Consider the following 21,315-nt stretch of genomic DNA (forward strand, 5'->3'; position numbering starts at 1 on the left):
TGTAAAATACACTCACAGTCCACATTTATTAGAAGTGCTTCTTTTTTTATTTTTATTAAAAGACCTTATAGATGTATAATCAGAGACTTCAACCTATTTGTTGCTATGTACTATGTGTTAGTTTCTGACCACAGGACTGCCGCTGCATGGATATTCTAGTGTTGGTGTGGCCAATTACAACTTTATGTGGCTTTTGCAGAGAACCCTTCATTTTTTATCAGATTATGCAGTAAACTTAATTGTGGCCCATTTTAAAAATGACAGCAATCATGTTATCCATCTGGCTAAAACACAAGAAGTCCAATCAATAAAAGCATGGATAAAACTTTGATGAAATTACAGCGTCAAGGATGGGATTCATTAGTGCACTACTAATATGAATTCATATTAAATGTATGTGAATTATTACAACTATTAATGTTTATTAAATAGACAGACATATTTTCTTTCAATATGTTGCAATGACGCAATCTCTTTCCATAATGCTCGCCTACCAGCAAGCTTTCATACAATGTATAGCAAGTACTGGAAGCTTGGAAGGTTTGTTCAGTTTTGTAGGCATGTCAAGATAATGATGTGTTCTGCACTGTGAGGGGAAATCTCCTTTTTATACTCTGCCAGAGGTAGAAATACAAAGTCAGTGGTTGAAATTCATTTTTACCACTGTCCCTTTTTTTTTTTACTGTGTGTCTGGTGGTTCGTTCTTCAAAAACTGTGTAGTGCTGGATTTTCACATCTTTTACTCCAGAAGTACAGGGCAGATCCAACTTTGTGTGGCCTAACAGAAGACTCTGGTTCACAATCTGTAAGAATATACTGTTTGTGGATTTGTAACGTTTAAAGCAAACAAGGTAGCTACTACGAGAGCTGAAGTGTGAAGTTCTCGGCTAAAGCTAAGCCACAGACTGAGTGCTCAGCTGTAAGCTTCTTGGTTAATGACACTAACTCGACAATTGTGTTATAACGGTTTTGCTTCTGCTAACTGGCTACCTAAGTTTCAAATAGCAAATCAAATAGCACTTTTCCACTGGCATGTTGCCAGTGCCAAAATCCAGAGGGATACCCCGTTCCAACACAAAATCACAGTTTCTTGGCCTGAAAATGTTGGTGCCACCCAATCATAAAAAACTCATAAGCTTTGTTTTTTATGACAACAAACTAATTCTTCAAAGTGACACTGATGTTTGAATGGTGACCTGTTGAGTTAAACATGCAGGGTGGATGTCACCTTTTGTATCTGGCATGGAATCTTTACTGTGTTTTTGTCTCATTATATCACAGAAAGGTGAAGACAGCACAGGATGAGAAAACCACAGATATTAATGCACAATCATGCATCATTCACAACGATTCATTGTATTTTTTCGGCTTCTCCCTGGAGTTGTGTGATGCATGTTAATCAAACACGCAACCTCTATTGCAGTTTTTGTATAAAACATATTTATCTTTATTCTATGCAGAATGCAGGATCAACTAAATGCTGAGCCCCTTATTCCTTACCAAGAATCACAGATTGCCACGATTCAAGTAGAAAGGGATTTTGAGCATTCCTGCTCTCCAGCGCAGAAAAAAAAAGTGAATACTCCTTGCACTTTCAGCACCAATAAATCTGCTCATGATACTGAGCAGGCTGTCTACATTAACGAGGTCTTTTCCTCATTACCTTGACTCGGTGGAACTGCTGCTCCATGGCTCTGAGGGAGCGCTTGGCTTCCTCATCACGACCTTCGAGCTGCGCCTCCAGACCGCGCACCCGTCTCTCCAGCAGCGCCTCCATGTGGGCGGTCTGGGGAACTGCGCCCGCCCGGCTGCCCGCCGCCCCCTCCTCTCCACCCACGGAGGCTACGGCGTGAATGAGGGCCGGCAGGGAGTTGGGGTGCCTACGTCGAAGGATCTCCTCCAGCTCCTTCACCTGGGAGACAGGCTCCTGATATAAGTGTGCTGCAAGGAAGACTTTTAGAGCCATGTTTAAAACTGCTTTAGAGGAAAAAATAAAAACGAATTGAGAAGGGACAGGTGGGGTGTGGTTTGCACAACTGTGGCTCAACAGTTGTGCAGACGATGCTAAGCCTATGGTGGAGACGTGCGCAGAGTGAGTGAAGCATGTAGAGTAAAGCGGCTGCCTCCCTGGGCTCGAGGAGCTCCGCGAGCACGCCTGACCCTGACCTCTCCCTTGCCCGCATGTTCCTGACCTGCCGCTCGAGGTCCTGAATCCTCTTAGCCTCGCCAGCCCTCTCCTTCACCTTCCTCTGTTGTTGGTAGGTCCGCTTGGAGACCTCCGTCTTAAGCTTCTCCACCTAGACAGAGACACATATTTTGCATGCGCCACTATGACTCAGCAGCACGAACAGTATGCCAATTACAATAGCATAAAACCACCATACAGCCGGTAGAGGAGTATTACTCAAAACACAAGAAATGTGCCAAAAATCCTTCTTCAAACAGTATGCTGACAACCCTTCTTAATAATGCAGCAGAGCTGAGAGGAACCAGCTCAAATGTTCTTTACTGACTTTTGAGTTTAGCAGAATTTCACTATGTGCACTCCACACAACAGGAATAATAGTCTGCACATGGAATCTAGTCTACAAAAATAGTTTATTCTTAATAACAGGAAAAGAACTGCCATGAATTTGAACCAAATTACCCCTTCTGCAAATTCCACTGCATAGCTGCTTTCTGTCCATGCAAAACATTATGAAAGGTGTTTACATTATTGGGCCTTTCACTAAAATTGTAACAGTTAATTAGCCTGTAGATGATATGTGGGAGTAAAGAGCCACACCTCTGTGCATTGTTTCGAAAGCATTATATAAATGTGAGCTAGCAATTAACACAGCCACTGTGTACAGAAATGCTCAGACTAAGAACGTGGGAGGACTTTAAAGGCACATTCATTAAAGGAAGGCGTATATGAATAGGAAGCCAAATGGAGAAAAAGCTAATATTCTGTGTCTGCACAATAATTTAATAAATACATTGTATTTGCTCAGCTTGTTTTATGCATGCTAAAATAAACATACATTTTCACTTTTACGTGATTTGATTATAATCCCCTTGGAAAGAATTAGAAAGCTTTTATCATAGCTACTAAAATAATTAACTTCTTTCAAGTGTGTTAACTGTGTGTATCTGTGAATATAAAAGTATACATGATGATATATTTAAATGTATGTATTTTCCTGTATGTGCTAAGAAATTACTTGGCTAGCACATCATCTGCTGGAGGACTTATTTTGTTCATTAATAGGTAAAAGGAAAACAAAAAAAAACATTTCTTTAGCCTTCTTTAACAAGAGGCTTTATAGACATTAATTTCAAAGCCAAGGGCTGAGATTTTCTTCTGAAAAACTAATGATGGTATACAGCACAGTAGCAAAAGTACTTCAATGCTGGTTTCAAAGCTCTGAGTGCAGCCTTTTGTTCACCATGAAGGGGCTAACTGCAAAGCTCACTTGAATAAACAAATATTACAACTAGACTGCCAAGCTTCTTACACAATGAAGCAGCTAGATTAGATTCCCAACTCTTTTCTTTGAGGAGGTGGTCTGACTAGAGGTCCATGGCTGTTGGTTGGTAACCCCGGTTGATGTGGCCTACTTTCAAAACGACATGACCTCAAACTGAATGTGGAAGTTTTCAGGTCCTTTAATTTATTGATGTGCAAAATTAAAACCCTGGGCGGTACACGTGCGTGCGTCAAGCAGATGGGCGGTACACGTGCGTGCGTCAGGCGTATGGGCGGTACACGTGTGTGCGTCAAGCAGATGGGCGGTAGACGTGTGTGCGTCAGGCGTATGGGCGATACACGTGCGTGCGTCAGGCGTATGGGCGGTACACATGCGTGCGTCAGGCGTATGGGCGGTACACGTGCGTGCGTCAGGTGAATGGGCGGTACACGTGCGTGCGTCAGGCGTATGGGCGGTACACGTGCGTGCGTCAGGCGAATGGGCGGTACACGTGCGTGCGTCAGGCGAATGGGCGGAACACAGGCCTCACCTGCTCCGTCAGTCTCTGTGTCTCTGCGTTGGCAGCTCTCAGCCTGGCTGCATCTTTGTCCAGCAGCTGCTGGTTCTCGGCGTACCACTGCAGCCTCTTCCTCAGGCCGGCCACCTCCTCCTTATGCCTCTCCTTCTGCAGCTTCAGCTCAAAGCCCTTATCACCTGAAAGAAAGCCGCACAGGGTACAGGGGCTCACGCTCTCTGAGCACCTTTCACTTCCCCAAGGACAGAGCTGCAGTTCAGAACGCCTCCGCTGGCACGGCCTACCTGAGGTGGAGATGACCTGTGCTTGGGCCAAGTCCCGCTGTTTCTTCAATGTCTGCAGGTCTACTCGCAGGGCCTGGTTTTCTTGTTTCAGCCTTCGGAGTTCCTCCTGGAGTTGCACTTCTTTTCTCTACACACACACACAAACACACACACACACACACACACACACACATCAAGACAAGCAAATCTTTTCTTTAGCTGATGAATGTTACCTCTGAAAAGCTTACCCGGGCAGTCTGCAGCTGACCCATTAGCTCTGCACTGCATCCTTGGTCTGCTACGTCTATGAATCCCACAGTCTTCTGCTTTCTGCTGCTGTTTAACTTTTCCCTGAAAGGCACATTATGGAACATGACATAGTGATGGCTGTCGTGGTTTTGCAAAAAAAGATGTAGTGGGAAATTTTCCTTACAAGTTGACAAATTAACAAAGTCAGTTGGCATGCTCTGCTCTTGGCAAATGTTTGATTCATATATGGGATTTTTTATTTTTGCAGATAAAAGCCTAACAAAATTCATGGAGAGGAGATTTATTGCGTGACAACTGATTATCTTGAGGGTATATGCAGTGATGGAACTGCTGACATAGCTTCAGATGAGTCCTGACTGAAACGGTGGTTTCATCATTACACAAATCGCACAAAGATAAGATGAGTAAGAAAAATCCTTTTGCATGGCGTGTAAATAAAATTATCCGATCAGATCAGCAAGTCATATCATCGACATAGTTATGAACATTGTTGTTGCATATTGCACGTTTTCTTCATGTCATGCAGGCCTTCTTCAGATCTACGCTCACACTCTGACACTCCACTGTGAAACGGCAGGTTTGAGATGTTTCCCTTGTGCAGTGAACATTCAAACAGCAACACACCATCTGACCTGATTTCTCAGAGATTTAGTCACTGTTTTCCATTGCAGTCACAGTTTGACTAGATCACTGTGGTTGGGTCACAGGTTGATAAAAGTACTGGAGTTCATGTGAAAGCTCAAAAGACTTGCCAGTGCTGGCACAGGGGAGCAATGTGCAGAGATCACACATTAAAAATACTATTTCAAGACATGTTTTAGATATTTTTGGAGGCAGAGTATCCAATAGCTATCAGAAGTGCCACTGCAATTCTGCTACCCTTCTCCATTATGTATTTGTGTGAGCTGAGATTTTCAAGCTTAACTTACATCCACAACAAATACAGAGTAGCTGAGGGGCGTGGGACGAGGGGCGTGGGACGAGGGGCGTGGGCCGAGGGGCGTGGACCGAGGGGCGTGGACCGAGGGGCGTGGACCGAGGGGCGTGGGACGAGGGGCGTGGGACGAGGGGCGTGGGCCGAGGGGCGTGGACCGAGGGGTGTGGACGCGTCTGCCTCTCATCCACCCCGCCAGAATAACACAGTTAGGTGCATCATCCCAGGCTCAGGTTTCCCCACTGACGGTAAGACACATTATCCCACTCCAATTAACCATTTATTGTATGTGTGTTGGCCATCAAAGGATGCAGAGTACATGTTGTTAAAATACATTTTAGACTGGGGTGGCTTGAGATTGCATACTTCTAAAGGGTGCCATGACTGAAAGAAATGTGTGAAATACTGTTATAACACCTCCAATAGTACTGCAGAAATCTAACATCAAATACAAATATACAGATATACACATGGGTCATGGACCGCAATGTGCATGAATGGAAGAATGGAAAAAGCCTTACTTAGTGCAGGCCAGTTCTGAGAGCAGCCTCTGGTTCTCTGCGAACATGGCCTCTTCATTCTGTTTACTCTTTGTCTGGAGGGCCTTCATTTGCAGGTACAATTTCTCATTCTCCTACAAAGATAAAACTTAAACCACTGAAGACTTTTACAGACATGATTTAAATGTACATAATTATGGGTGAGAGTTAAACAGTTTCATCATCAAAATATTTTGCCAAAGCCCCTCCCTTATAATACATGCATACTGGATGTTTAATATAGTGTTTTGGTTAATATGGTCATCACACACGTACACACATCCACGCGCATGTGTAAAGACAAACACTTTTTGCCAACGTGTTCTTTAAAAAATATCACTTACACCAGCGTTGAAAGCCATGAAGATAATGCCACATATGGCAGTGTTAAAACAAGTGGCATTGTAAATTAAGACTTAACAGCATGGAGCTTTTATACTAAATCACTATTAATATATAATAATCCAGTGGAATTACTGTGCACTCAGGAATCACACTTAAAGCAACTCTGATTTAAAGCTATGTTGTAGTACAAGGGCCTAATATAGGAATAGATTTATGCAAATAGACAAGACAAAAACAAAACAAAACAAAAAACTAACATACTCCCCCCCCAGCCAAATCATGTAAAGTGCAACCCGTATAGTGTGTATGTACTCTGTACAGGTACTGAGACTAGAAATAAAAACACTGTCTTACCATGTGGTAGCCCTGGATCAGAGTCTCCTGTTCCTTCATCTCTTTCGCAATCAGTTTGAGTTTCTCCTCTGTGACAGGGTCTGAGGCCTCACCGAAACTCCATCTCTGCTTCTTATTGGCTTCTTCTGCACTGTGCAACTGAAGGTCAAGCATTTTATGGTTTACGCAATTTGTATCTTTACTCATACCAAACAACAATAACCAAATAACATTATTAATACTGATCGAAGTATCACTGCCAACAGCACCACTTACATCCTAATTTTTAATACATACTGTAATATTTTTTTATTATAAAGGAATGTTTGGACAACTAATTATAATGCAGCTTTCAAGAACACAAAGCGAACAAATATAAATCACATCTCACAAACATATTCAGTCCTATTACCATTCAGCATGCAACATGCATTCAACATGCAGCCTCACATACTCTATGAAAGCACAGAGGTGGACTAAAGACTACAACAATAAATCTTATCTAGGCTGTGCAAAGGTACAGAAGAACAGAACCACTGAACGCTTTGTGATGCCTCAGCTCAGAGGTTCAGCCCCATCCATTACAAAACACACACTCAGGAATGGAGGACATGAACTCATGCACTATTACACCCACACACGTGCACAGACACACACACACACCCACACACACACACACACACACACACACACACACACAGGGGGGGGTGAAACGAACACCATGGCAACCAGTGATGCAGAACTATCCCCTGAAGGGGCCATTCCATTAAAACCCACACATTTCTCAGAGAAAATGAAAAACACGATGAGCCTGCATATCACTCTGGTGCTTGTTCAGACTGTTATTCTCACAGCTTGCTGCCTGCTGCACTAGGGGCCTTTAAATGTGATTTCCCTCAACACAGGTCCTCACCCTTTTATTATGTAAAGTCCACGCACAGTGAATAATCTAAAGACTTTATGGTATACGTATATAAGTCCGTGTTCATTCTCTTTTTGCATCCTGATTCTCTGACTCCCTTTAGAACAGCAGTAAGCCAGACTGGGCCCCTGCAGCACTCACTTTGCTCTGCAGTATGTAGATCTCCTGCCTGAGAGCGTTGACCTCCCCGCTGTGTTCCTGCTGGAGCTGCTCCACTCTGACACGGAGTTCTCTCCCTTGGTCAGCCAGATGATTGGGGGAGGAACGCTCCGAGGTTGGGTCAGGACCTCCATGACCTCCGTTAGCCATTGACTCCTTTCCCGATTTGCGCTAGCGGAGGGAGCACAGAGGGGACGATCAGAGGGGGCCTACCGAGGGAAGGTTTCCCTGCTTGTGGCCACCGCAGGGGTGATACATCAGTCATTTACTCACTCTGCTCTCTGTCCCCTGCTGTGTGCTGGCGTCTGACAGGGGACCAGAGGCTGCCCGCAAACCACTGGCCTCCGATTGGTGCTCTAAGAAGGCAACAAAGGACTGTACTGAGGCAATAGGTTCGTTTCTGACTTTTAAACAATAGTCTGGTTAAGAGAAACATGCAGCATGATATGATTAAAAGCCTTATTTATAATTCATCATCTCTGTGGTTAACACCATTGCACTTACTCTGAAGTCCTGCGTGTGTAGTATGTGGCCATATTAATTTTTTCCTTCATAATCTAAATGCATTTTTTTCTAAATGAAAGCCAATGATAGATATAAAGGTGTAACAGCATAAACATAATTCACTGTAACACAAATTATGTTTAAAAATAATTATAATAATTTAAGGTTAGTACCTTTGCTGATGTGTGTCTGACCATGAACAGATGTCTTATTAGAGATGTGGCTCTGACTCTTTCTTGCAGCCTGTGAAGACGGTGGTCTAACCAGCTGATCAGTCTTGATGCGTGCAGAGGCCTTGGCTAATGGCCTGATGACAGCATCCTTATTCCTCCCTGATGGGGTTGCAAAAGGGCTTGAGCTGCTGGACTTACCAAAAACCTAAAAGACATATTCAAATCGCAGCAGTGACCAGTGTAATCATCATTATCACAATCACAGGAAAACACAGTCAGATGAAGAGGCAGGGCCAGTAGAAAGAAAGAAAAACCATAATTTGCTTACATTATCTCCCTCTCAGGACTTGAGCACCTGAGACTATTTCTAGATTGATGCACAGAAGAACCTTTACTTAGTGTGTAACACAAATAATGAACCAGTAATTAAATTCTTTTGATTAAATGAACGTAGAGAGGCTCTCTGGCAGACAAAACTGAGAAAGAATCCAGATCCAGATAAGATAGGAGGAAAATTTCTTTTCATTTCTGTATAAAAGAGAGGAATGTTTCTGGCAGATGGCCTATTTTACTCAAACAATCTATAGTTGTACACCCACAAGTCACCTGGGAGAGCAGGTTGGCAATGGTGCTAGCAACACCAAGGCCAACAGTCTGATTCCCAGATTTGATCCCCAATGCAATTGTATTGGTGAATAACAGGGATAAATGAGATGGAAATTCTTCAGGTTTCTGTATGGAAGTAGGTATGCACCTTGTGTTTACCTTTCCTATTTAATGTGATTTGATGAATTGCTGTATGGATCTTGATGTGTGCACATAAAACCCATGTGTGTATGTAAGCCACTGGTTTCCATTAGAGATGTTAATAAATAAAGCCGCACCCGCTGCTTTTTCCTGCCCTTGTTGGAGATGCTGGTGGATTCCTGAAGGGTGATCTCCTCCTCCTCCATCAGCCTTTTCACCTCTCTGGCGATGCTGGTGTGCGTGAGCTGTGGGGAGGATGGGCCCGGCCCTGCCGCGGTGGGACCCTCACTCTCTGCCACGCTCACATCCCCAGCAGAGTCCTCGGTGAGTGCTCTTACAGGACTCGGATCTGAAGCCATCTTTTCAGCGTGTACAACGACCCCTGCTCCACTGCGTTAGAAGTACAGGCACAATCTTTCCATTCCTAATGATCTCTGACACCACATTTTCTGTATCTAATTTGCATAATGCATTATGTGGAACTCACTTTTGGGGCTGGAGAGACGAACCATACATGAATCCAGTATCTGGTCCAATAGCACGCATAAGTTCTTCTGCAGTTGGTAAGTCTTCCACAGGGAAAAAAAAAAGTCTTGAGGGATTTTATTACAGGATTCATCTGCTTACTTCATTGCCCTTTTCCACCAATGAGGAACAGATTCTGTTCTGGTTCATGCTTCTGATTATCTTGGTGTTATTCAGAGAACTGGTCTGCGTTTGCACCTAAATTAATTGTAACCACGGACGTGTCAACCAATGCACCAACGTGGATCATGGCAATACAGAAGTAAACAGTAGTAACAAGATGCTGGCTAATATACTACCTGCAAGCATTTGTGCTGCTATTAAGTCTTTATCCAAAAGTGAGCATAGCTCTCACACAATGAAATAGTAACACATAATGAACAATGTTAATATAATTGATCTAATATTATTCATGGAAATATATTAAGACTCTATAGAGGTGTCTATGAAGTTTAATGGAAGAAATACCACTAATGGCCGATGTAGAGATGAAGGGTCAGCTTCAAGTGTTGCTGTAGCTGAATTCAGAGCCCCAGTCCTCTGGTTTGCTGGTCTGTTACTCAGCTCGGCATTGTGCACAACATAATGGACTGGAAAATTACCCTTTCCAGCTCCACTGTACAAAAACTCTTTCCTTTACAACTTGACACTCCCCTGTATGTCTTTATGATTTGTGTATCATCCTTGATTTCAGGTGGGAAGGAACTTTTCAGGTTCTGGAACCTTTTTATTTTGCGGAAATGTACTGAAAAGTTCAAAATCAGGTGCGCAAACTGGAGCGGAATTCATTCCTCATTGGAGGAGGACTAACGGTGACCTGACCCATCCTATCATTTACAACTATGGATGAGCAAATCACAACTTACTAAAAAGATCATTATAAAAGGACATCTCGATGCCCTGCTGAAGGGCCATCACGAACACTCACCCGACTCTGCAGTGGAAGCATGCTTCAGGTTTTCTCTGGAACACTCTGGAGTGACGGGAGAACCGGGACTCCTGCTGCGCTCCTGCTCTCTTTCTTCGAACTCCCCCACTGAGTGACTTATTTGTCTGTACGCCTCCTGCAGCTCCTCCATGTCACTCACCCCACTCTGACCGTATGACTGACCTGCGGACAGCAGCACATAGAGGGAGAGACCATGCAAAAGTATAAAATCAAACATGAAATAAGGAGGGACAAATTAATTCAATAAGAGATGATCATGGCTGATGACAGTGGCTACAGGGTGCACATTTCTTCCCATAAGATCATTAGAGATGTGAAGAGACCTGTGGCTACTGGCCCTGCTGTGTCCATTATACTGGAGCTGGGCCACTCTGTTCTCTTCACTACTTCACAGCCTGGAGGAGGCACCACAGGTCCATCCGTTGAGTTTAGGGAGTCATGCAGCGACACTAGGACGATAGAGTTTCAGTGTATGTATCTCTCGCTCAAACACACAAAGACGAAAATGCACACATAAAAAAACACAAACAGGTGTGCATGTAAAACTGCCTACCTTTGGCCAACATCCCACGCCTTTCAGGTTTCTAAACAAAAAGGCCCCAAAAAACACAGTGAGCATTACAGTCTTTTTTTGTGTTTTATAAAGAAAAGGCACAATTATGAAACATTCAATTATCAGAAAAGAATGCATTCATGGATTTGATCCTCTAGACAGCTAACACTGCTGAGGCCTTAAACAGCGGTCTTGGCTGACAATGTACTTAGGTAAGTTAGCGAACCTTGAGGAAGAAGACACCAGTTAAAGTTAAGATGCGAAATGACGTTCTCACCTTATCAACAGCTTCTTTGGGAAGGTCACTTGCCTCATCCTCAAAATCATCACTGTAAGCAGGAGAAACTGTGTGGACACAAACAACATGTCCGATCATCATTCACACCAAAAACATTATTTAATGTAAAATAATTACATAAATCATCCAAACTCCTCTAATTTAAGTCAGTGACAGCACAGCTCTGAGGGGGAGGGATGCACAAGCTGTTTTAGTGATCACGCAAACATGCGGTGTGACACAGATGTGTGAAGATTACATGCACAGAAATAAACACAGTGTTCTCACTCTCTCTAAATGTATTGTGAGGGATGGAAGACCTTCTGCAAAGGACCTGGTTGATGAGAAAGAAAAAAAACACACATGCGGAGGAAGTGGTTTGTTCTCACCTGGATGTTCATTCTTAGCAGAAGCCAAAAGCCTTTCACCATCTTCAACTCGATTCTGATTCATCAGAGCATCATGTTCCCCCCTGAAAAACACTAGCATGAATATTTTTGCAACCATTTGGACACAAACGACAAAATTTAGTAAGCTTCACATCCACATAATTACATATTCACTTTGTTTCCTCTTAGCTCATTATTAGCTATGTATATCTCAACACCTTTGCGGAGAGCTCAGAGTGGAGCTACAAGACTCCAGTTCTCTGCTTGGTGTGGTGTAGTCAGCTACAGCCGTGCCTCCTCTGTCCAGGGCAGCCAACAGCCCTGCTGTCCCCTCCTCCCCATGCCCCTCTTCCAGGCCTAAACCAGCACCACTGCTTGCAGACCCAGCCACCACCAGCGAATCTGTGAGCAACCCAAAATTCAAGAGTGTGCTTACTGAAAGAATTGGCAAACGACTTAGTGACGAAGGCTTTAATACAGAGGAGAGTTGAGGATAAGGCTGAGAGACCAACCTTCAGGCTCTAGACTGTCTCTACTGAAGATGGCATGAGCTCCTCTGGGGTCATCCTCAAAGCCGGGTGGCTTCAACTGATCTTCATCAACCTCCTGGATGGGGTGTGACCTCCTTAAGGATTTGCGAAAGGTTTTCCCGGATGTTATAATTCCTAACAAAAAATAAAACCAGAAATGTACCAAAAATGTACCAGAACCTGACATGGAAATTCTTATTAAAAAGGAAGTTGAATACAAGAATAGACACATTATGCTTTGCAATGTTCAGTCATTTAAATTTTATTGATGCACAGCTACTCTACTGATAATTGTGTCACATTTAATTAAATATAGGTCATCTGGTACAGAGCAAGTTAGTCGTTCATTAAAATCTTCACACATTTGAAAGAATGCCTCCTGCTGCAATTTGAGATAATATCATTAATATCATGTTTTCTTTGTGGAATCTATATTTTTTTAAATGATGGAAGAAAAAAGAAATCTGTGTTGCAGGTGTCTAAAACGGAAAAGAATCAGCTTCATTATCTCAGCCTTGTCCATCAGGGTTATGTGAATAAAGAATGCAAATATTTTTAAAATCTGAAGAAAAAAAAAGGCATCGCCAAGAAATAGAAATATGACCTAAAACAAATAAACAATAAAGCTTAATCCAGGAGGAAGAAAACTGACATCAGTCCACCTCTGATTTTACTGGCACAGTTCTCTGAGATTCTTACTAGAGTCAGTCAGCATGGAATGCGTCTGTTCTGTGGGAGTTCACAACCTTAACTTCAACTTAGCACTTGAACCAGACAGATTGCTGTCTGCTGATCTGCGCCTTTTCTTGAAGAATAACTATATTTTGAATGACTCATTTTCTTCTCTATATTTATGACAGGTTTTCTGTCTTTGCTTCCATAAGTTCAAGGCCCTTCTGCTTGTCTGTGTAGTAGGAGACGTCCTGCCAAGGCAGATTGCCCTTGGCCACTTGCCTGGCACTGTCTAGGGTCTTAGTGTGAAGTTTAAGGATGGACTTAATGCGGACTGTGGTTAAGACAGGGCATGGAACAGCAAGAAGCAGCAGAAACAAGTTAATGCTTAAAAATGCTTTCGTAGTAACAACAGGAGTTCGAAAGGTCAGCTCACAAATCCCATTTAAATGTACATGGCAATATTTCGGAAGCTACAGGTAACAAAAGATAGAAAGTAAGCACATTCGGTGATGACTGGGTCTAGGGAGAATGACATATGTAAGGTTAATTAATTCACATATGTAATCTAATAAGGAACAGAAAGGAACACTGAACTGCATGTAAGAGCACTCTGTCTCTACCTACTGTCCAAATGAATGTTTATATTCTTGACATAAAAGCTATATTTGCCAAATGTACCTCAATTGATCGAACAGCAAAGGACAGAGATAATGTTTATATATGAAACATACATACAGTAGTGAATTTATTAGTTAAGACATGCGGAGTTCATGAGGTCAAGCTGTACCAGAGGGCAATTAAATATCTGCGAAAACTGCTTTGGAGATCTATGTTTACCTTGGTTCTTGGAATTATAGGAGTGTAATCTTGAAACTCAATGTCCCTTGACTGATTACATATGAAAAACACCAACACACATACTATGTCTCAATGACTCACTCACTCAACAATAAAAAAAATCTTTGTACTGAAAAAACCTCTTCCCACGTTTTTGAAAACCTTTAGAATCCTTGAACACGACTTGAGAACACTCATTACACACATACTCATGTTGTATTTCTTGGGTGACAGTTATACTGCAGGTTGAAATCATACGGCAGAGTATGAGTATTCTTAAAAAGAATTGTAATTAGTTAAAATGTGAAAACTACAAGTAAGGTTCCCAACTGTATTGGTTTTTCCTTTAAGTTTTTTATATATATATTGCATTTCCCAAGAAACGGTTCTATACACCAGTTCTATTTTTTATGTGTATTTCACATTAGATGTGGTTTATTTTGAAACATGAACTGGTAGTCTCAGAATGCTTGAAGAGAACACTGAAAATAGAAGGTTGACGGATTCTGATTTTACTTTGCAATTACGCAGCATACAGTTCACTGCAAATGTTCACATTACCCATGACAGTAGAAAATCACACCTAATATAATAATGTAAAGATAAAAACATAACAAAAAAATTTCCTTATATAGAACATGTTTTACAATAGTCATACCAAATATGTAAAGTACATCTAAACTACTGTCTCATCACATAGGCAGATGAGCAAAAATGCTGAAACTTTATTAATGTCTTTCATATTAATTAAACTTTATTAATGACTTGGTCAATTTGTGTATTTGACCATTAGCAGCAGTAGGCTAATTAATGTAAACATATTTCACACAGTGTGCAGAAAAAAACACCACAGGAAATTAACGCTATAACTTTTGCTTGCAGGTTATGGAAAAGAAAAAAAAATTAACTAATTAACATGAATAGTATGTTGACATGTTTCATGCTATATACTGTTTTAAAGAAAACTGTATGAACTTTAAGAGTGATCCTTTGCTCTGTGATGTCAAACAGAACATACGTCAGACATGATGGCCCTGTGCAGGAAGTGTAAGTACATGGTTGCTTCTCATTTCCTTCCTCTGTTTAGTGAGCACTCAACGAGAATGAGAAGAAAGGAGGAGAGCAGATAAAGAGATGATGGACCCCTTCTTGAATCCCTACCATATTTTTCCATTATTACCATGTGCATCTGAATTACTGAAAGGAATGGTTGTTCCTTCATATTGTATCATATCTTTTTGAGGATACCATTTGGCTACATAGACAAACAAAATATGCAGCATTGATGACAAGCAAATATTTATTTGTAGTTAAACACTGTGATCACAACATTGGGACATTTACATGCCAACTTATACTTTATAAGCTATTACTCTATAAAATGAAATAAAATAAAAAAGCGAATAGTTAATGTGTGCCTTGTAGGCTTAGTCAGTTATTTGGATTATATAAAAAGTTTTTGTGTGGTCATTTACTGCATCATTTTGGAATTTGAAAATGTGCAGGGGACGCATTCCAAGCACTGGGTCTATTCTGACAAGGACAACTAATCTTACATATACTGACATCATTGATAGATAAGTCAAGGCTACATAGATAAGTCAAGGCTGATGCTTAGCATATATTCATATTTCACATTTTACCTTTCTCACACACCATATGATGCCACAAAGGTTAAGCACTATCAAAGGCTTGGTTCCTCATGATTTAGAGTGATCTGACCTTGTCAAGTCAAAGTGTACCAGATAATTGCATATGACAATGTGCAATCACTCTAAGAGTATAAAACAATGGAATTGTGAAACACTCCTCGTTTGAACTGTGACATTTCTTGACATTATTCCAGTAAGTCATTATTCTCTCCAGACTGCTTGGAGTGCTTGTCTCTGTCTTTGGAACTACAGAAAGAAATCCAACTGCATTCTTACTTGTGAATGAATACATTATGATAATCCGCCTAAAATGGGCCTGGTATGACATTTCTCTTTGGGTTCTTCATTGTATGTATTTTGAATGAGTAACCTATTGATGGGGAGTTCAAAACTGCAATTTGTGTAAACATCATCAGTCAAGCTATAATAGTCAATTTACTAATGCTTTAAAATGAACGGTCTTTTATCACGCAATGCTTATTATATCAACTGTTGACATTTAAGATTTTAGACACAGACAATACTGAATACTTTTAGAAAAAAAACTATTTAGCCAATGATGAACAAGGTTCTGAAATATCTATCACTGCAATATTATGCTGTGTTTGCTACATTTTAAATTTTTATTTTTTAACCATGAAATTACTCAAACCATAGGCGCATATTTATTAGCAGTACTTTTCACACAAAGAAGCTTTAAAACAGAAAAAAGTTGCTGTTACAACTGGGCAGCACTGTAAATAACTGCAAATGTTCCTTGGCCTCATTGTAGACACTATAATACACATTTTTATAAAACTATAGTGGAAATGTTCTCTCTCTCTCACACACACACACACACACACACACACACACACACACACACACACACACACACACGCCACTTTATTAGGAACACCTGTCCCAATGCTCATTAACGCAAATTCCGAATCGGCAAATCAAATGGCAGCAACTCAATGCATTTAGGCCAAGACGATCTGCTGCAGTTCAAAACGAGCATCAGAATGGGGAAGAAAGGTGATTTAAGTGACTTTGAATGGTTGTTGGTGCCAGACGGGCTGGTCTGAGTATTTCAGAAACTGCTGATCTACTGGGATTTTCACACACAACCATCAGAATGGTCTAAAAAAGAAAATATCCAGTGAGTCACAGTTCTGTGGGCGCAAATGCTTTGTTGATGCCAGAGGTCAGAGGAGAATGGCCTGGTTCAAGCCATAGAACAGCAACAGTAACTCAAATAACCAGTCGTTAAAATAAAGGTATGCAGAAGAGCATTTCTGAATGCACAACACATCGAACCTTGAGGCAGATGGGCTACAGCAGCAAAAGACCACACCGGGTGCCACTCCTGTCTGTTAAGAACAGGACATGGAGGCTACAATTCGCACAGGCTCACCAAAATTGGACAATAGAAGATTGGAAAAACATTGCTTGGTCTGATGAGTTTCGATTTCTGCTGTGACATTCTGATGGCAGGGTCAGAATTTGGCATCAACAACATGAAAGCATGGATCTATTCTGCCTTGTATCAATGGTTCAAGCTGCTGGTGGTGGTGCAATAGTGTGGGGGATATTTTCCTGGCACACTTTGGGCCTATTAGTACAAACTGAGCATCGTATCAACTCTACCTGAGTATTGTTGCTGACCATGTCCATCCCTTTATGACTACAGTGTATCCATCTTCTGTTGGCTACTTCCAGCTGGATAATGCGCCATGTCATAAAACTTCATATATATCATATGATATCATATATCACTGCTGTTTTTCCAAGAAATTAGCCTACATGGTTAATGAAAAGCATTTTTATTTTAAAAGGCAGCTTAACGGAAACAAGCTGCCAGTAGCAATTTATTTATTTTTATTGTATGTACAATGTGCATAAAGTTGCTGGAGATCTGTCTAACGGTTTCAGTTATCCATGCATTTAATAAGCATATGCCATTCCGCTCAAGACTTCCCACTGTAAAGTTCCTATATAATATAAATGTTCTAAAATCCACATTGGCACTGGAAACACTTGAACATGCATCATAAATGCCCATATTTTGACCTATAGCATTCACTTATTCTACCATGCATTTTAAAGAAAGAGAAATATTCTCTTTCAAATATCCTGACATACTAGTATTACATAATATTCACTTTGCCATGGCAGCCACACATGGGGGAATGCCATGTGTGCTTATATAACACTGCACAACAATTGCATATCAAGGTTACACATTCTGCACTGAGTCACAGATATGTATTTGCAAGTAAAACAGTGTCTAGACTGCTGTTTGTTATATACTGTGGTATATAATACACTTTTCAGCATATAGTCTTATGAGTAGCTAAGATACTGTAGAGCCCTGGTTTTTTTTTTGTTATTTTACTTTTAGCACTGTGCGCTAGACCATTTACCATCATCCTTATCCCAACAGGAACATGATGCTGCATTATATTTGCAAAGAATGAAGGTGTGCATGACTGACGCACCCAAAGGTAATAATTACCGTATATTAACGATAATAGATACATTTTCATATATAATCTTAATATTAGTTTAACAATGTCATATTAAATTAAATTCCAGTTGTAGTGCATGACAAAGGTAGAAATCATGCAGGAATAGCCTAAAGGCCAGTACCTCAGTGTGTATAAACATTTTATACTTGGGTGTCAGTTTAAACATTAAACCTACTCTTCTTTGGGTAGCATGGCCAAACAGATTAAGACTCCCCCCAACTGCTCCCTGGGTGCCACATCAGGTGGCTGTTTACTGTTCCATGTATGCGCGCGTGTGTGTGTGTGTTCATGCTGGATGAGTTAAATGTAGAGACAAATTTAGAATTTCTCTAAGGTGATAATAATAAATAAAGTTAATAAAGTTATATCTTATTCTTAAACCTTTTGGCTATATTCATGTACAATGTAGCCTACCATATTTATGTACAATGCATATTTATGTTATTTTAATTCACTGATGCCATCTTGTACCAGACTTTACAATAGGTTTTTTTTTCCACATCTACACATCAAAAATCATATATAGATGTATCTTATCTACCTTCTGTAGAGTTAGAGCTACACTTCAAAATTGTTCTCCATCTAACCTTGCATAGCAAACAGAGCAATTCTATAGTAGTTTTAGAAAAAGGACAAAATTCATCCCATATGGTTCTGAAAAATTAATCACAATTCCATTCATATTTGAAATATCTATTTAAAGAATCTAGCCAATGCCCAACTATTGGTTAAACTCAAATAAAATCATGAAAGAATCAAGTAAAAGTTAATAAGGCATACACAGCACATTAGATCCCAGTACATTCAACCAATTCACTTCAGATTATAATTCCAGCAATGGTGGACTTGAATTTACAACTGATTCTAAAATGTAGCTTATTAGGCACACATATCGTTTACCCAACAAAAGTAATCACTTTAAACAATATACATTACTCACAAAAGGTTAGGGAAATTTATGAAAACGTAAGTAGTTCACATTACAGTGATACATCATGAAAGTAGGGCATTTAAATAGAAACATGTAATGGTGATTTCCTCATAATTTAATTGAAACAAAAGCCAACAAATGTGGTGGATATCCCCCAACAAAAAATATCAAATGTTTCAATAACTTGTCTGTGACAGTGTAAGCTCAGTGGCTACTTCTGAGTGCATTTAAGGTTCATCCTGAAATTTCACCTGAAAGCCAAATATCTCCAAAATTTTGTGAGTAGTGTATACTGAGGTAAAGGTCAACAGAATAACAGGTAAATGCATTAAATATTAATACATAAAGTCCTGGATTACAGCTCTACCAGCCAGATGATGCTAAGAAATCATGGTGGTGAAGGGGGGGGTGGAGCATGAGCTCATTAATTATGCAAATATTTATTCTTGGTCTGTGTTGTAAACAAACCCATATTTCATTATATTTCTCTCCACTCATGTCTCAGGCTGGTTTGGTTTTGCTGTTGAAACCTACCTCTCCCCAGACTCTCCTCAGTGTCATCATCCTCCTGCCACCAAGACACAGACCCCTGGCTTTTCTTCGCTTGTGGTTGACGTTCATTTGCCAAGTTGTCGAGGACACTGGGGCAAGTAGATTGGCCGAGTTCAAAGGAGTCATCAGAAACTGACTAGAGGGAGGAGCAAAAGACGAAAGGGCAACAATTAAATTAAAGTATATGGGACCCCTGACCTATCCAGGTTTAGTGGCTGCAACACCGGATTACAAATTCAGTGATTGCAGTTAAAAGTAACTCAGAAATGGTTGACCTCAGTGTGTTCACATTGAACTTAGAAATTGCTAAGGTTATTGCTGTTCAAAGATAAAGTTGACAAAATGGTTGTTTCCCATTGCTTTGTCCTTCTCTACTTTTCCCAACTACTTTATTTCCTTAACTCTGCTATGCATATGAAAATGCATAGCAAATACAGTCTCAGAGCTGTTTCTGGACCTAAAAATCCCAGATCTGGAATAGCTCCCAGGCCAGGTCGTAGGCTTAGTGCACTCATATAACCAAAGGAAAATCAAGTACAGGATGACTTAATTATATTTCATATTCTTTTGTAGCGTTTGAGGTTTGCTGTTTATTCCATTTAAACTAGGCTAGACATGTGAAGTAACTGCAGGTGACAAGAGGAGAGACCAACTATATCTGCAGCTGGCTTGTAGCAAATATACTTGCTCAGTCCAGTCCTGAAGGGATCCCTGGACTACATAGACTTGGCATTCCCATGACCTCAAGCACTTCGGTTAGAGATTACTAGTTAATTAAAAACACTCTCACCTCTTTCAAAAACTGTTCAAATTGTTGGTCCAGCTCTTCTTTCGTTAGTCGAAAAGTCATTTTCATAGGGTGTTCGTGTTTCTGTAACTTATCTGGATAGCTAGTTAACTTGGTTTCCTAGCTAGTCGGCTAACAATTTAGCTCGTTGCCCAACTAGCTCTACAGATGAGCTGGGTTGGTTATCAACAAACATTACCAAGTAAACATATCTGTACATTAGTCTTATAGGCAAATACAAACGAGCTTCTGACTAGGTAGCTGGCTAATTCAACTATTTAACTAAGTAATGTAAGCCATACGCATCTGTGCAGAACAACTAGCTAGTCGCTGAATACATATAAATAGACAAATAGAAATAAACTGAATTGTGGGTTTGGCTTGTTGTGCTAGCGGCGGTAAGCGTTAGCTAATAACACACTACCGTACGCAGAGAAGTCGCCAGCTAGCGAATTAATTTGCTAAAATGCTAAAGCGCAGTGGCCAGCAAAGCCTTTTCAACATTGAATCTCTTTGTAAACAAAATAAGGTAGTAAATAAGTACTAAATGCAACAATATTTAGTCACGTATGTCCAAAGTTTGCTTTATTGTCACAGCTTCCCGCGACAGAAACCGGGGCAGGATCACTGTAACCTTATTGGTGGTTCTTCTTCGACCCGTTTGTCGGTGCATTTACGCCCTTTACGCCACCCACTGTACACTTATGCAATTGATGAATTTAAAAAAGTTTTTCTTTCTGCTGGATTTCTGCCTTTAGTCTATGTTTAGTAGCTAACTATTGTTAGATTGTTTTAATGACAATAGTTAAAAACATTTTCTGGCAATAATACTGAATAAAACATTTCACAAATTTTTTAATTACATTTTATTATTCTACTTGTTTATAGTGCTAAATGGCAGGTCTGAGATTACGAGACTCATGCAATACTACCCACTTAGAAATGAAAGCGAGTTTTGGGGGAATTTGTAGAAAG

At 40.6% G+C, this 21,315-nt stretch overlaps 1 protein-coding gene across 3 annotated transcripts in view; it reads right to left on the reverse strand.

Annotated features, from left to right (window-relative positions):
* The window catches only part of cep162 (centrosomal protein 162), a 46,675-nt gene extending 25,707 nt beyond the window's left edge, over window positions 1-20,968 (reverse strand). For 2 of the 3 annotated variants that reach the window (XM_076971491.1, XM_076971490.1), the window contains exons 1-21: window positions 20,344-20,968; window positions 19,536-19,689; window positions 12,379-12,531; window positions 12,085-12,268; window positions 11,867-11,949; window positions 11,478-11,545; window positions 11,201-11,231; window positions 10,971-11,096; window positions 10,627-10,809; window positions 9,661-9,742; window positions 9,311-9,563; window positions 8,427-8,631; window positions 8,023-8,105; window positions 7,732-7,920; window positions 6,690-6,827; window positions 5,973-6,085; window positions 4,496-4,598; window positions 4,269-4,395; window positions 4,000-4,163; window positions 2,193-2,297; window positions 1,664-1,912 (exon numbers count right to left, since the gene is read on the reverse strand). In XM_076971491.1, coding sequence (XP_076827606.1) covers window positions 1,664-1,912; window positions 2,193-2,297; window positions 4,000-4,163; window positions 4,269-4,395; window positions 4,496-4,598; window positions 5,973-6,085; window positions 6,690-6,827; window positions 7,732-7,920; window positions 8,023-8,105; window positions 8,427-8,631; window positions 9,311-9,563; window positions 9,661-9,742; window positions 10,627-10,809; window positions 10,971-11,096; window positions 11,201-11,231; window positions 11,478-11,545; window positions 11,867-11,949; window positions 12,085-12,268; window positions 12,379-12,531; window positions 19,536-19,689; window positions 20,344-20,409 — 2,859 coding nt within the window. In that variant the 5' untranslated portion in view covers window positions 20,410-20,968. The remainder of the gene's footprint in view (window positions 1-1,663; window positions 1,913-2,192; window positions 2,298-3,999; window positions 4,164-4,268; window positions 4,396-4,495; window positions 4,599-5,972; window positions 6,086-6,689; window positions 6,828-7,731; window positions 7,921-8,022; window positions 8,106-8,426; window positions 8,632-9,310; window positions 9,564-9,660; window positions 9,743-10,626; window positions 10,810-10,970; window positions 11,097-11,200; window positions 11,232-11,477; window positions 11,546-11,866; window positions 11,950-12,084; window positions 12,269-12,378; window positions 12,532-19,535; window positions 19,690-20,343) is intronic. The other variant, XM_076971492.1, reaches the window with a different exon arrangement.
* Between the last annotated feature and the right edge of the window lie 347 nt (window positions 20,969-21,315).

Source organism: Brachyhypopomus gauderio, chromosome 13, assembly GCF_052324685.1.
Source record: "Brachyhypopomus gauderio isolate BG-103 chromosome 13, BGAUD_0.2, whole genome shotgun sequence".
Lineage (NCBI taxonomy): Eukaryota > Metazoa > Chordata > Actinopteri > Gymnotiformes > Hypopomidae > Brachyhypopomus > Brachyhypopomus gauderio.